Source organism: Lycium barbarum, chromosome 12 (genome assembly GCF_019175385.1).
Source record: "Lycium barbarum isolate Lr01 chromosome 12, ASM1917538v2, whole genome shotgun sequence".
In the NCBI taxonomy this organism is placed as follows: Eukaryota; Viridiplantae; Streptophyta; class Magnoliopsida; order Solanales; family Solanaceae; genus Lycium; species Lycium barbarum.
The window spans coordinates 103,227,656-103,242,748 of NC_083348.1; the positions used below are offsets into that span (position 1 = coordinate 103,227,656).

At 36.8% G+C, this 15,093-nt stretch overlaps 2 protein-coding genes across 2 annotated transcripts; one reads left to right on the forward strand and one right to left on the reverse strand.

The window, feature by feature from the left end:
• Positions 1 to 2,203: 2,203 nt before the first annotated feature.
• LOC132624751 (uncharacterized) lies at positions 2,204 to 3,709 on the reverse strand. Its single transcript, XM_060339479.1, has one exon. It carries the CDS (start codon positions 3,707 to 3,709, stop codon positions 2,204 to 2,206), a length of 1,506 nt encoding a protein of 501 aa, XP_060195462.1.
• Positions 3,710 to 11,622: 7,913 nt separating this feature from the next.
• On the forward strand, positions 11,623 to 12,576 carry LOC132624752 (uncharacterized). The gene is made up of 2 exons (XM_060339480.1): positions 11,623 to 11,695; positions 12,191 to 12,576. The coding sequence occupies exons 1-2, from the start codon at positions 11,623 to 11,625 to the stop codon at positions 12,574 to 12,576; spliced, it is 459 nt and encodes a 152-aa protein (XP_060195463.1).
• The last annotated feature ends 2,517 nt before the right edge of the window (positions 12,577 to 15,093 follow it).

Here is a 15,093-nt window from a genome sequence, read left to right on the forward strand (position 1 = left end):
GAAGTAAAGATGATGGTGTCATCTGCATATGCTAAGTGATTTATATAGGGGCTCCACTTAGGCATTCCAAATCCCGAAAACCTTGAGTTATAGTGCAACACATTCAGCGCCCTAGATAGACATTCCGAAGCAAGTATGAATAAGGTAGGAGATAGAGGGTCTCCCTGCTTAACACCCCTTGTTGATTTGAAGAAGCCACAAGGCTGACCATTAATAAGAACCGAATACCAATTGTTGGAGATGATTCTATAGACCATGTCTATTAGAAATTCTCCAAAACCCATTTTCCTCAGCACTTTAGTTAAGAACAGCCATGATACTCTATCATATGCTTTTGTCATATCCAACTTGATAACAACATTAGCAGGCCTACCTCTTAACCTCATATCATGTACAATCTCCTGGACAAGCAAGATATTTTCTACAATACTTCTTCCCTTCACAAATCCTGCCTGCTGGGGGGAAATAAAGCTGGGAAGTATATGAACTATCCTCTCATGAATTATTCTGGAGAATATTTTACTTGTAAAATTACTAAGACTGATAGGTCTCAGATCTGAGAAAGAACCAATCTCCTTCTTTTTAGGAATAAGCACCAGATTTGTACATGTGATGTATCTAGGAAGTTCATGGCCACAAAAGAAAGATCTCACCATCTGCATCACATCCTTTGCAATTATGCTCCAGCAAGATTGGAAGAATTTTCCCGTGTATCCATCAGGGCCACCTGCACTATTTGAATTTAGCCCAAACACTGCTTTCTTCACTTCCTCCTCCTCTGGTAGTTCATTAATTTGTCCATTCTGCTCAGCTGTTATGAGGTGGGGTATGTGATCCAATAGCTCAAAATTTGTAGGTATCTGCTCCTCAGAGAATTGATTAGAATAGAATCTAATAGCTTCTTGAGTTATCTCCTCTTCCTCCTCCAGCCACTCTCCATTTTGATCTTGAATTTTCTTGATTTGTAACCTCTTCCTTTTCCCATTCACATGTGCATGAAAGAATTTTGTATTTCTGTCTCCATCTTTAAACCATTGTAACCCTGCCTTCTGTTTCCAGAACTTTTCCTCCACTGCATAAATCCTGATAAGATCTGCTTGTACTTTCTGCAACCTCTCTCTATTCGCCTTTGTAGGATGTTCAAATTCTGCCTCATGGACTTTAATCACTTCTTCCAGTGTGGCCACCTGTTTAAAGATATCTCCAAATGTTTCTTTGCTCCATTTAGTCAATGCTCTACTCACCTTTTTCATTTTGTTGTGGATGTTGAAAAAAGGATCAGCTCCATACCGCCCCTCCCAATTTTCCCTAACAGTGGCCAAAAAACTATCTTCCTCGATCCAGAAGTTAAGAAACCTGAATGGTTTCTTAATAATTCTAGTGTCAGTTCTGTGGGATAGCTTCAATGAAGAATGGTCAGACCCTTGTTTGATTAAGTGTTCCACTTCAAAATTGGGGAATGAATTATGAAAGGCCTGATTTCCAAGACATCTATCCAATCTTTTAAAAATACATGCTTCATCAGATCTTCCGTTCCACCAAGTATAAGTGCTTCCTGAAAATCTAAGATCCTCTAATTGACAGATGCTCAAGCAATGTGCAAAGTCTTCTACTTCTGGATAATTAACAGGTAACCCACCAAATTTCTCTGTAGCATCTAGGATGACATTAAAATCTCCCCCAACCATCCATGGTGTCACCATGTTTGTTGATAGATCATATAAGTCATCCCACAAATTGATCCTATAAGCCCTTTTAGTGCTTGCATAAACCAGTGTAATATTGAACACTCGGCCAGATTCCAAGTTAGTCAGTGTAATGGATAATAATTGTGTAGTATCTTTTGTAACCTCCGCCTGAAAATCCTCATGTACAAAGACCCATATTTTTCCATTAATGTTGTGCCATGCAGTTCCCATTCCCAGCCATAATTTATACATGTCAATGTGTCGTGAATGTTGAAAAGGTTCCATTAGTGCGATATAGTTGAATTGATTTTGTCTATGCATCAAAACCACTCTCTCAAAGGCCTGTTGAGTGTTTACGGACCTAATATTCCAAATGAGTGTGCTATTCATTGAGAGTTTCCTTTGGCATAAGCTTTCCTTGTTAGCACACCACCTATTGCCTTAGGTGGTACACTTTTTCCTCTATTTTGTGTTGCTTGTCTCTTTGCTTTTGCTGTTTGTCTAGGAGAGACATTTCACATATCTTGGTTTGCCAATGTGACTGATTCACTGCTTTTTTCCACTTCATCATCATCCCCTATGTCATCCACTTTGCCCGGTTCTGCTGATTGTTCCTTAGGTGCATTGGTGGATATTGAGTCTGCAACCTCTATTTCATTATCCTTAATTTTACCTTCCTGTTGATGATTACTGCATGTTGCCCTATCTTTGTTTTCTCCTTTGTTAGTACTTTGAACCTTTTCAATATGTTGTTCTCCTGTTTGAGTTCCTGCTAATGTGCCACCTTCCATCTCATAAGTTTCATCTGTTATGCCTATCCCATCAGGAAGTTTCTCAGAAATGACATTGAGTTGCTGCACTTCCCTATTCTTTGTTATCTCCTCTTGTTGAATTGAAGATAAGTTATCACTGTTTTGTTCCTTAATTAGCTCCTTATCAGTGATTTTGTTCTCAACATTCATCTCTACATTATCTGCATTTATATCTTGTGGCTGCATTTTATTATTGTCCTGTATTTCAAATGATTCCTGCACTGCTTCTGAGGATTGTTGAGTTTTGGCTTTGTTGTTTGTACTCTGAATATTGGTGCACTCATTTCCGTCTGTGTCCTTTTCTTGTGCGTACTTATTACATTGGTTTTCCTTGTTTATAATCTCCTTGCTTCCCTTTTTCTCCTTGTTGTGTGGTGTTTTTTCACTGGTATCATGTGTTGATTTCTTGTCCAGTGACTGATTTGTGTTGTTTTTGTCTTGCAGCTTTCCAAATGATGCTTCAACCCATGGTTTTGCTGTTTCTTTCACTGCTTCAGAAGAACCAACCAATGTTTTGCTTGTTTCAAGCTCATGTTCCTCCTCTAAATTCACCAAAGCATCAAACTTATTTTTTGTGCCTTCATTTTTATCATTGTTGATTGTATGTTCATTCGTCTTATTTGCATCTCTTGCATCTTTGTTCTCCTGAGCTGTAGCATTATGTTTGTTGGTCCCTTTTTTATTTTGAACCACATTCCATGCTTGATTTGTTGGTTTCCCATATTTGTGCACTTGTTTGTGCCTCTGATCTGTAGGTTGTTTATTTGCTTGATCTTTTTGTTTCTGTCTTTGATCCGCTCTTTGATTGGTTGCCTGCCCCTCTTCTCCCGGTCTGTCTTTAAGATTTTCTTGTATGTTTTGGTTATTCCTTTTGAGTTTATGTTTTCCGTTGTTGTTTTCTTCTCCTCCATCCTTTTGCTCTTCCTTTTCTGGTCTGTGCTCAGGATGTAGTACCCAGCAACCTTGCATATCGTGTCCTTGCAGTTTACAATGACTGCAGTATTTTGGCAAGTAATCATATTGTATAGTTTGCCACTTTGATCTGATTTCCCCGGTTTCCTCATCTAAACAGTTTATTTGTACTCTCTTTGGTAATTCTTTAAGAAGATCAACTTCCACTTTTACCCTAGCACAACTAGGTCTCGTTTGATTATTCGTGGCCTTGTCAATCACTAATGGTTTCCCTACTGCATTGGCCAGGGAAAACATGGATTCCTTATCGAACAAATTAGTCGGTAATCCAGGGAAAGAAATCCATGCAATAGCTATCGTAGTTTCCTCTTCCGGGTTAAACCATGGATCCCATATTTGAAATCTTACTGGGAAAATTCTATTTCTGCATTTAATTTCCCAAGCACTTCATGCCAAAGCAGCATAATCTTGAAGTAAGGACAATCTAATCAGTATATGCCTATCCTCAAGGAGTCCAGTAACACACTCACCTTTGATCTCCAATTGAGTTGGAAGACATTTTCTCAGTTCATGAATATCTGGTCTGCCATACGAGAATTTTGCAATCAAAGCATATTGGAGTTTTTGTCTCACACATAGTATTTCAAATTCTTTCTTCGTCCACATTAAAGCAGGTTCTCCGTGTAGATATGTAATAGGTTTGATGTTTAAAGGCTCTGGTGTTTGGGTATTTGCGAATGTTTTTAGGGTTGTGGCATATCCAATTAGTGATGATGGTTGAGTCGCAGGCTGACCATCCACCGGAGGTGGCTGGACGCCAGCTGTTGAGGCCATAGAATGATGATGTTGATGCTAAGGTTTTGGTGAGAAGAGAGTTATATCGAAAATGACATGAAATCATCTGTTAGACAATTTATCGAACAGGTTGCAGACGTCCTACTGTGAGCTTGGTTTCAACAACAATGGTGAGTAGTCAGCCCTTCCAAAATGTTAGGAATTATAGTTCAACAGACTAACACAACAGAAAATACCAATTCATGAGGCAATTCAGATTTCGAAATTAGTTGCTTCAACCTCAACAAGCACAGCAGCAAACTATAGCAAAAGTTCCAGTGGTCAAGCCTTTTCTTCGTTTCCCATTACAATCAGTTATAAGTGGTTATGTTTAATCCTCAGGACTTTTTTGTTTCTAAGGAATAGGTTATGTATACTGATAAAACTTGGGAATAAAGTAAAGCAATATATTATTCAATCTTTTTGTAAAAGTTGTATAAATCACAGTTAGTGAACTGGGTTTCTTACTCGATTTTTTTTTGTTTCAGTTTCAGTTTGTCATTTTTTTTTAACTAAAAGGTGAATGATATGTTCTGTTTCACTAAGTTATTTCAGCTTGTTCTTCCATTTAGAGGTCATTCGGTTGTATTAATGATATGAAGACAGAACATTAATTTGATTGCTTTGTTTATGTCAACATTAATAGGAACATGAATAATCTAGAGTGTGATTGGATGTACGATAGGTTGGATGGCCGAGGGGGTATAAACTCTAGCTTTGTAACCGATGTAGATAATTTTATCCAATTTGCACTTTCTCAACGAAATTACATGAGCGGTAACAAGGTTAGATGTCCATGTAAAAAATGTCACAGCATTAAATACATGGATGTTGAAATCGTTGAATATCACCTTTTTCATTCTGCAAACTGTTAACTGATCATGTGTGTCATACCATGTATAATTTTCCCTTTTATTGGAATTCAACAATGTTTCTTGTAATTACTAATATATAGAAGAGGCTTGGAAGCAGCTGGCTGTTGTCTTGCCGGCTTGTCGACCAAGGCCTACTTTTGTAATTTCAATCTTAATTTTGGTCTTCGTGTCTAACACGTGTTGACTCAGATAATAGTTGTTGCACATGCGCAGTCCTAAATTGCCCTTCAGCTATGTTGACGATGAAGTGGCCGCTTCAAATTGTGTGTAATTTGTGTGCTTTAACTCTCTTTTCGTTTTCTGCTCTGCTGTTTCTTGATCATCTACCTTTGTTTGGTTTTTTGATTTCTGAGCTTCTTCATCTGAGGTGGTGAGCAATCTGTTACCGCTAATTTCTGCACAATTATTGGGTCCTTTTCCGCTATAATTTCAATTATCTTATTCTTCTTTGTACTTATAATCTTTCGCAAGTTTCTGCAGTTCGTTGGTGTTGAACGTCTTTTCTTTTTCCAGTTCGTTTGAAAAAGGTAGTTTTCCAGATCTACGTTTAAAAGTTTTGTTTGCTCTTTAGTTGAAATAAATTAGTGTTTGGTCGATATCATACATGAATCAGTTTACAGCTTGTATTATGAGCAGTTATTTTTCTTTATTTTGGTTAATTACAGCTTGTTCATGGCTGAAGAAATTCTTAATGTGCCCCATGCATACTTGCTTGCATTTTTCTTCGTCCACCCTTAATAGTTAGTATAACAGTGTATTACATATAAAGAGCTTGAGAGGTTGTTAATAACTATCAAGGATTAGAGAACTTAAATAGGTGGCTAATAAAATGGAATCTAGTTTACCAACTGTTAGCAGCAAAACAAACTAAACAAAGCAACGAATAAGCAAAAGAGTCGGTTGTTCTCTGTAATTTGTTGGATTTTAATAATGTTATGACTATTCCAGTTAGTAGAGGAAATGTCGTAGTCTGCTAAATTAGCTTCTCACTGGTGTGTCGAAACCACGTTCACTATACTTTTCAGCTGACTTGCAAAAACTTGTACTCAAACAATTAACCGTTGTAGCAACAATACTGAAATTTTAAGAATAAAGTGTTAGTTTCACTTCAAACTATCTTTGCATGTTTCACAATGTAACAAGAGGACGATAATGCAGGATTTTTTTGCTATAGCAACTGATCAACCATTCCGTTTCCCTTTAACCTTTACATTTGTGATCAGGGAATTTTCCACGCTAGAAGGTGCTCTCTCTCTCTCTCTCTCTCTCTCTCTCTCTCTCTCTCTCTCTCTCTCTCTCTCTCTCTCTCATTCTGAAAAGCAAGGAAACTTACATTAGTTAAATATACATGTCAAGATCCTTGACTTTTTACAGTCTAGTTATGATGTTATATCTTCTTACAGGTCACTGAATTGAATGTTTCCATCTCTTGTACATACTTTGAAGTGTAACTTTCTTTGTATGTTTGTATAACTTTGTACATGTAAAAATCATTGTCCATGTGAAGCTTCTACAAACTATTCAAATTCTACAAATTTCTAAGGGTATGAAAAAATAGCATGACGTTGTTGCCTGAAACAAAAAGCGTCGGTCCTTGGCAGAAACAAACTCTAAAATCAAGCTCAAGAGAGGTAATTTATATAAACAGTTGTTCACTTTCTATAAAAACATGGTTTTGAGGATCTATTTTTAATTTACATCTACAGTCATTGTTAATATGTGTAGTTTGAGAGAACCATCATTTGCTCGGATACTATAAACAAACCATGTACAACCAGTTTGACATTGTTTCATGGGTTTGATTCCAACTATAAGTTATTTGTATGTTTGTTACAATTGGAATTTTCTATTTTCACCACATTTTTTTCCTTTGGTGGTTGAAAAACTTACAGCAGTAGCAGTTTTGGTAATATTTAGTTCTTCATAGTAATTGTAAAATTCAAATTTTGGCATAAGAAGTGCAAATCCTAGGCTGTATTCCATCTGGTAGTCTGAATTATATTACAGGCACGATACTGAAAACTCAGAAAAGAACACAATTGCAGTAAAAGGAGGTGAAACCAACAAACCCAGTAAGAACAACCAATTTGGCTGCACGGATATGCTGCCTACGATCCACAACAGATACTTCATCTAAAATTTCCTGATCTCAGTTTTGTTCCCTTTTCTTCAATTTGGTCTCTGCTTTTGTTTTTCCAGTTGCACATAGATTTCTGCTACTTCAAGTATTAGAATAACCTCACATAATTCTACGAAAATAGAATAGTTCTATTGGCCAAAAAATATCTTACTATATGTAACTTTAGTTTTTATGCAGCTGATTTTAGATGGAGCAGGGATTACCCGAAAAAAAGATGGAAGTAGTTGCAGAAAAATGAAGATAAAATATGTGGTTGATTAGATTTAGATTGCTGTGCAGGGAAAAAAAAATATTCCTTCTTTTCCCATATAGCTGCTGTCTTGTACTGCATAAGTTTTCCTGATATGCTAAAGACTCATTACCAACTTGGGGACCAAATGCTAAATTATGCAATACGCGTAGTATAAAAGCTCTTTACTAGCAGCCTGCTTGCATTTTACTGGTTACTTTTTTTACTAATGGTTGCTTTAATTTCTTCATGTCCACATTTTTTTGTACATATGGCTCGAGGCAGAGGTCGAGGTAGCGGAGGTCGTGTAGGAAAGTTCTCATTTAGGTGCGATTCTACTGGTCGTGCAAACATTCCTACCATTCCCATTCCCACCACAGTTAGTCCTCAACAAGGTGGTACGAGTTTCATAGGTGGGCCAGATCCTATAAACCAAGTTCAAACTTTAGGTACGCCACCCTTTCAATCCTCAGGTCTGTTTATTGATCCTCGTGACTTTTTCTTTCTTCTTGGATATGGTGACAAAAGTGTTCCTGCAAGATGGGTGGGGAAGGGGTAGTTTTTCTAGTTAATTTGGCATTTGGCATAGCATTATGGTCTTCTATTGAGCTTTTTTCCTTTCCCATAATCCCTACTACTTACTAGCCACATAATGCATCCTCCAATCAAATAACAGTGGTGTAGAACTGAAATGATAAGTATGATCAAAATTTTATTTTTTCCAGAAGTACTTTATACTTCAATTTAACCAAATTTGATCTGTTCTATTCAATTTCATATTGAAGGATGCATTTTTGTCTACAGAGTTCTCTTAAAATTGCCATAGGACAATGTTGAGGAATATTATAGTGGAAAGATTTTGCGTTCACATCTCTTGAACATATTGAATTGAAAATGAAGATAGACACTTTTTGATGTGTCCTTGAACATAATTGCTATGGTCTTGACTATCTATTTACTTTCTATGGGGAATTTTTGATTTAATGACTGGTAAAAATGTTATGATGCCACTGGAGATCTGAGATTGGTCTATATCCTGAGTATAATACATAGTTTAAGCTTCAGAGGAAGAGCAGTAAAGATGCAATGCTTGTGGATATGTTCGGAGATTTTTATTGCATGAAACAAATATATTTACACATAGTTATAAATGTGCATCGTCCCCCCACCATGACATTTAGAGAAGCTTTAGTAGTTCAACTGTGTGATGAAAGCTTTAGTCGATAGTTGATTTTCCTCACGTCCACATTTTTTTGTAGATATCGCTCGAGGAAAAGGTCGAGGTAGCGAAGGTCGTGTAGGAAAGTCCTCACTTAGGGGTGATTCTGCTCGTCATGCAAACATGCCTACCATTCCTATTCCCACCACAGTTAGTGCTCAACAAGGTGGTATGAGTTCCATAGGTGGGCCAGATCCTATAAACCATTTTCAAACTTTAGGTACACCACCGGTTCAAGCGTCAGATCACGGTAGTAACCCAACCATCCCTGAATTATCTCCCATTACACCTGATCTGAGCAGCCCAATAGATGAGGGTACATCAAACCAGAGCAACACTATCAGCGAAGAAGAGTCCAGTAGTCGTCGTAGGCAGCGGACACTTACACTTGTTACTCTCACTCCTGCAGGGTTAGTCCATGCTTGTATTTTTTTTTTATATATAATTTGTGGTAGGCCTTGAAATAATATTTTCAAATTTATGCAGGTTGGAACCTTCAAAAGAATGCTCTAATACTATATCCACATCTTTATGGTACTGTGCCCTCAGTTTGAGATAACACTCTTTAGCAACTTGTTGCAAGGAAATCCTTAGCAATACCAATTGCACTTCACTTTATAGTTAGATCATTGACACAACTGATTATCTTTGTGATAGTATAATCCATGCATTGCACTACTTTTACCTAGCTGATAGCAGTGTTTTGCCCAAGCAGTACTGCCAATTCTTCATCTGATCTGCACAAATGATGCACTGATTCCTTCCAGCTGCTTCAAGTAGCAACATGTGAAATCATATGTAACTTTGTGAACCTGCAGATCAGAAAACCAGCAAGCCCAGGCTGCAGCTGCTTCCCAAAGTATGTTCCTTCGTGTGTGTCCCCAACTGTCCATATGAACTCCCTTTCATCCATATTTTCCATGCATAGGATTAGTGACCAGTACCAACTGCAGTAATAGACACCAACTGCTAGCTGCACTGTGTGGTCTGGTGGAGCTGTAGAAAAATGACTATCTCCATGCCAATGTACCTTTCCATTTGTTGTATATTGATCATTTATACTTGAAAAACCAGTTTGTCACCTCAACTTGCATTATTTCCCATGTCATTGTAAAAAAAAACAGTTGCTTCCTGTTGTTTTGACAGTTCCATGCAGACTAAGAACCTGCTGTCCATTGATATTTCCTCTATGCATTTGACCTAAGATCAGTGATACTTGCAAAAAAGAAAACTTTATTAGTGAATAAAAAAATCACCATGTTCTCCTCCAAAAAGACTTGAACATGATGATAATATGTCTTTTTCAGTCCGACACCAACAAACTTGTTGTTTAGCAATGAATATCCTCTTGGTCTTCATATGAGCCAGTTCTAATCAATCGCCATCTCTTCAAACCAAACCAGTCCCACAATATACACCAGCCTTGAATATAGTACCCTCCTCCTGCTTAGTGTCAAGCTTTCAAACTAGCATGTCAATAAGCTTTTGAGCATACCACTTCCATCTGAACATGACACCACTCCTTGCAGTCTATATTTCATGATATGCACTGTAAGAATTGTTCTTATATCACATCCTGTGCACCTATGATCAAGAGAACAAAGACAGAAATCCACCTTGAACCACCCTTGCACCAACAAAAAACAAAACTGATACAAGCAGTAGACTTCATCTGTGCTGGTTTTCCTATCACACCAGCAATTTCACCAGCAGCTAGCCTCCAAGCCAAAATCCTTATTTCTTCATGGATCAGTAATATCAAGCTTCTGGTGTTTATTCCTTGCTACAAACCAGCAAACACCTCCAGCCTTGTCTGCACAGTTTTTTTTTTTAATCCTTGTGTTCCCCTCCTGACTCACAGCAGCAGCAACAAGTGCTGCATTTATGCAACCTTGTGCCTGTTAGTCTCTATAACTTGTACACCAACATCAACCAAACCAAGTCCGCAAAGTGACAACACTAGCTTGTTCCTGTGATGCAGTGGAACCAGTTGCTAGTTGCCCTATTCAAACTCCCATCGCTGTTACTCCTTGTGTAATAATGGTGAAATTGAATCCTTTGAGCCCTGCTATTGCTTTCCACCTGCTGCACATAACACTGCTGTTCTCCTACCATCACTACAGCAACAACCAACTCCTACTCTGCATATCTACTTGCATAGACAGTTAAACCAAATCCTGATAATAATTCTTACTCTCCTGAGCACCGGAAAATAAATTCCACCAAATTTGTCCACTTTCTCTATTACCCCTGGTTCCCATATTTCCATATCAAGTATTTCCCATTTTGCCCCTGATCCACACCATACATTGAAAAAGATTGTATCCATCATTATGCACCACCCCAACAGCCTTTTCCCAATAAAAAACCATATTTCCTATTTTGCCCCTCATCATGAAAAACAATGAGAGCCTTAAACCACCACCTCCACACCAGAAAACAAAGACAACCTGCAAATCTAAACTCTTAGCAAACTAATGTGTAACATCTCCTTCCTTGCTTAAACAAGATCCATGCTACACATTTTCCACTCTTCTCCCTTGGCACAAACAACAACAAGTTAGATTTGAATATGCTCATTCAGATACTTTTTTTTTTGGCAAATAACAGGAACATTTTATTCACCAACTAAACATTTGTACAACTCAAGGAAAAAGGAAAACAAAAGGCAAACTGGGACTGGACATCAAGCAGCAGTCCCCTGTGCTCCATATCGTCTATACCTCCTATCTACATCACCTAGGGATAAAAGTTCATGCTATCTAATTTCTGCTTTAACCTCAGTCTAGTAGCACCACGCCCATGCACTTCCTGCACAATTTGCTTCACCATAGCTTCATGTGAGATTGGACAGTGAGTGAATGAGTTTTGAAGTTGCATGCCTATTTATACAAAGTTGTTAGGATTACTTGAATGGCTCATTATTCTTGCATTGTTCTGCATGTTGAATTGTTGATAAGGATCTCTGCTTGGTCCCCTTATGAATGTGCTTATGCATAATTTGCTTTTTGTTAGGTATATCAATTTTACTTTTTATTTATGAAGCTGCATATCCTATTGATGTTGGTCAATTTACTTTTGCTTGATATAAACAGTCTACTAGACAGGAAGAACTGAAAAGTAGTATCAGTAATGACTTAAATCAGTAGGAAATAGCCTGAAATTGTCCTTCTATTTGTTGTTTAGGAACTCTAATTGTCTTTGTTTTCATGTTCTGTTACTTGACTATGAGACAGTGTATATGATCATTTATATCCAAGTTGTATGAAACTCTTTTTTGTTGGTCATCATGAGACTTCAATTCCAACGAAAAATGGACAAATATCTGCTCCCTTATCTTTGGAATTCATTTCTCTTTTTATTTGGTAAAATTGAATGGCTAGTATTCTTGATGTTTTAATTTCACTACTTATTACAGGAAAGATATCAAGAAATATTACGGGATAATCACAGTCTCAGTCTGATATTGATCAATGTGAAGCATATTACGAAGCTGCTGGGGGAACAAGGAAGAGAAGAATATATGGTCTTGGATCTCAAGCACAAAGTTATTATGGGCCGAATCTTTGCGTCAATTCTGGCTTTAATGCTTCAACATCAGCAGCACCTTCAACTTCTCAATCAACACCGACAGAAAATATGGAGGAGTTAGTGATGCGATTGATTCCTACACTGACTGATTGCTTGCTTCCTTTATTTATTGAGAAGGCACGCAGAGTGATTTCTTCACCATCACATCATCCAAATACTCCTATCGACAAACCATCAGTTGTGACACCTATAGTGCCTCCTCTTACTACTGCTAACGTTGACGATGTTGATCCTTTAGTTTCTGATGATGATCGTAGTCCTTCACCCATGCATTAGTTTTTTATGTTATCTTCTTTTTGTTGGAAAGAACAAAATTATGCACTAACAATACTTGATGGATGTGTGGGTTCTTTTGGTAGTTGATAGCTTGGTGTTGTCGGTGTTTTGGACTTAAAGATTAGGATTCCGCTATCTATTTTGAATTTTTTTTATAAATATTATTTTATGTGAATGTCAGTTATTTTTAAGGGTATTTATTAATTTGTATTTAGTATGTTTCAACAGGTGTATTTAAAAAAAAAAATCGGAAGAAAAATATTTGTGACAGATTTGCGACGGATTTTGGTCGTTGCTAGAGGGAAAACAGTAGGCTATAGACTGCGAAAAACATTGTATTGTCGCTAAATGCAGGCACAAATAATTCAAATATTTAGCGACGGAAAACCATGCCTTTCGAACCGAACGCCCATCATCTAGTCTTCGATGGCCCTTAGCTTCAACTAGTTCAGTTTGCCACATCGCGTATAAGGGGAATCGAACCCCCTCCGTTGCGTCCGTCACTAAACGCTGTTTTTTTTTTGTAGTGTTTGGTTATGTTGTAGTTCCAAGTTAGGCCTTATCTGTAAATGCATGAGGCCTTACAAGGCCTAACTTAGTTATGCCGTAGTTCCAAGTTAGACCTTATAAGGCATAACTTTTGTATTTCTAAGTTATGCCTAAGGCAAAAGTTATGCCGGACAAGGGGTAAAGTTATGCCTAGGTATAATTTCTATACAAAACTATGCCTTAAGGCTCGTCTTACATTTTTTTTACTCGTTTGGGATTCTAAAGGCCTAACTATTGCCTGAATAGGCTTAATTTTGATACAAAATTCTGCCTTGCGATTTTTTTTCCCTGACTAAGCCGGGGTTCAAACCCAGATCTCAAAATATTTTAATCGAAGGGAAAAAAAATTAAAGACCAGCAATTTGAGGAGGAAAAGTTAAAAACCACCCCTGAATAACAGCAATCGTGCAAATTGTCCAAAGCCATAAGCCTATCCAAACAGACTTTAAATATAGAAAGAGACACTCTTTTTGGGACAAATAAAAAAAAAAGTAAGATACTTAAATTAAATTGGGTGGGACAGAGTAATAATATTAATTTGTATCTCATTTCCATTTGCCAATATATACGCGTGATAACACAATGAAACTTTCCAAGGATAAAGGCTAGCTAGGCAGAAGAAAGATACTTCGTCAAGCCGAATCATAAAAAGATATATTTCAAGAGAAGTTATTTTAAGTATTTGGTCATTATCGAAGTATATTTCAAGAAAATTATATTCACCTCTTAAAAAAAATAATCTGTGTAAAAATGACTTCCTCTTACCAAACACACTCAATGTCACCAGAATTACAGTATACATTATTTAGTATCCGAATGATGAGAGCCGATTATGTGGTTCTTTATGATCTTATTATTGCACATGATATATAATGCCTTAAGTCATCTCACCTACTGTCTTTAAGTTTTACTCTCGATTTCTTATTTTTGAAAATTTCTACCTAATCTGAATATCAACGTATAAATTGATATATGTCTCAATTTACAAATTTCAAATTAACACTGATAGAAGTACATAGATGCTCTTAATTATTTAGAATATCATCTACGTAACTGATTTGCCAGTAGCGGGATATCTATTTGTTTATTTCAAAGATCCGTTAATTAAAAATTAATTAGATGCCAAGATTAGGTAGCCAAGGGCGAAGATGCAGGAGTTTACTTCTCAAGTCCATCTGACTCATTGAGTTCTCTCATTCTAAAAGATGAACCTATCTCAACCTCATGCTAAGTTAACACACATAAATAAAACTCTCTAATACACGTAGCACCAAAAAAAATTTCCCTGGGGTACAAACACCCCATACTCCGTTAGGAGAACGTATAGCTGCTAACATTGACCTCTAGCAGTTTCCTTTTTTACTTATCTTTGAGAAATGTGAACAATTTCCATACCTCTGCAAATTTCTCCACTTTCATCATGCTTTGGACAGATAAGCAGCGACAGAGCAAGATATTTTTATTTAAAAAAGTAATTATATTATCAGTTGCAGAGAGAAAGTTTAGAGAGAGAGAAAAATTGAGGGTGAGCTAGGGCTTAAAGAGGGGGTTATGCATGTTAGGGATGACAAAAATAATCTATAAAAATATGGTCTCACGTTTAAGTTTGGGCAGGTCATTGGCCCGTCCATAAAATAAACTCAACTCATTTGACTCATTCAAATCAACTTATCTAAAACTTGAGCTGATATGTCATCTAAACTAAACCCATTAGAAATTAAGTTTGTCAAAGTATTTTTAGAAATACAATTTTTGTTTGATATGTCATATATAGTCAAAATAAGAATTTTTTAATTTAATATTTAGATTTAAACAAATTATAAATAAATAAATAAAATTAGTAAAAATTGAGTGGATTAAGATATGAGCTTTGTTACCCATTTTAACCCAAATAATTTTTAGCTGGCTCATTGACCTGCCATTTATTAACTAAGCTGTTTTGACCTGCCAAATTCAGCCCAACCCCGC

Coding starts and splice junctions, on each gene's coding strand:
- LOC132624752 (XM_060339480.1), top strand. CDS start 11,623: ATGGCTCATTATTCTTGCATTGTTCTGCATGTTGAATTGTTGATAAGG. Junction 11,696..12,190: donor TGCTTGGTCCCCTTATGAAT/GTGCTTATGCAT, acceptor ATCAATGTGAAG/CATATTACGAAGCTGCTGGG.
- LOC132624751 (XM_060339479.1), bottom strand. CDS start 3,709: ATGTTTTCCCTGGCCAATGCAGTAGGGAAACCATTAGTGATTGACAAG.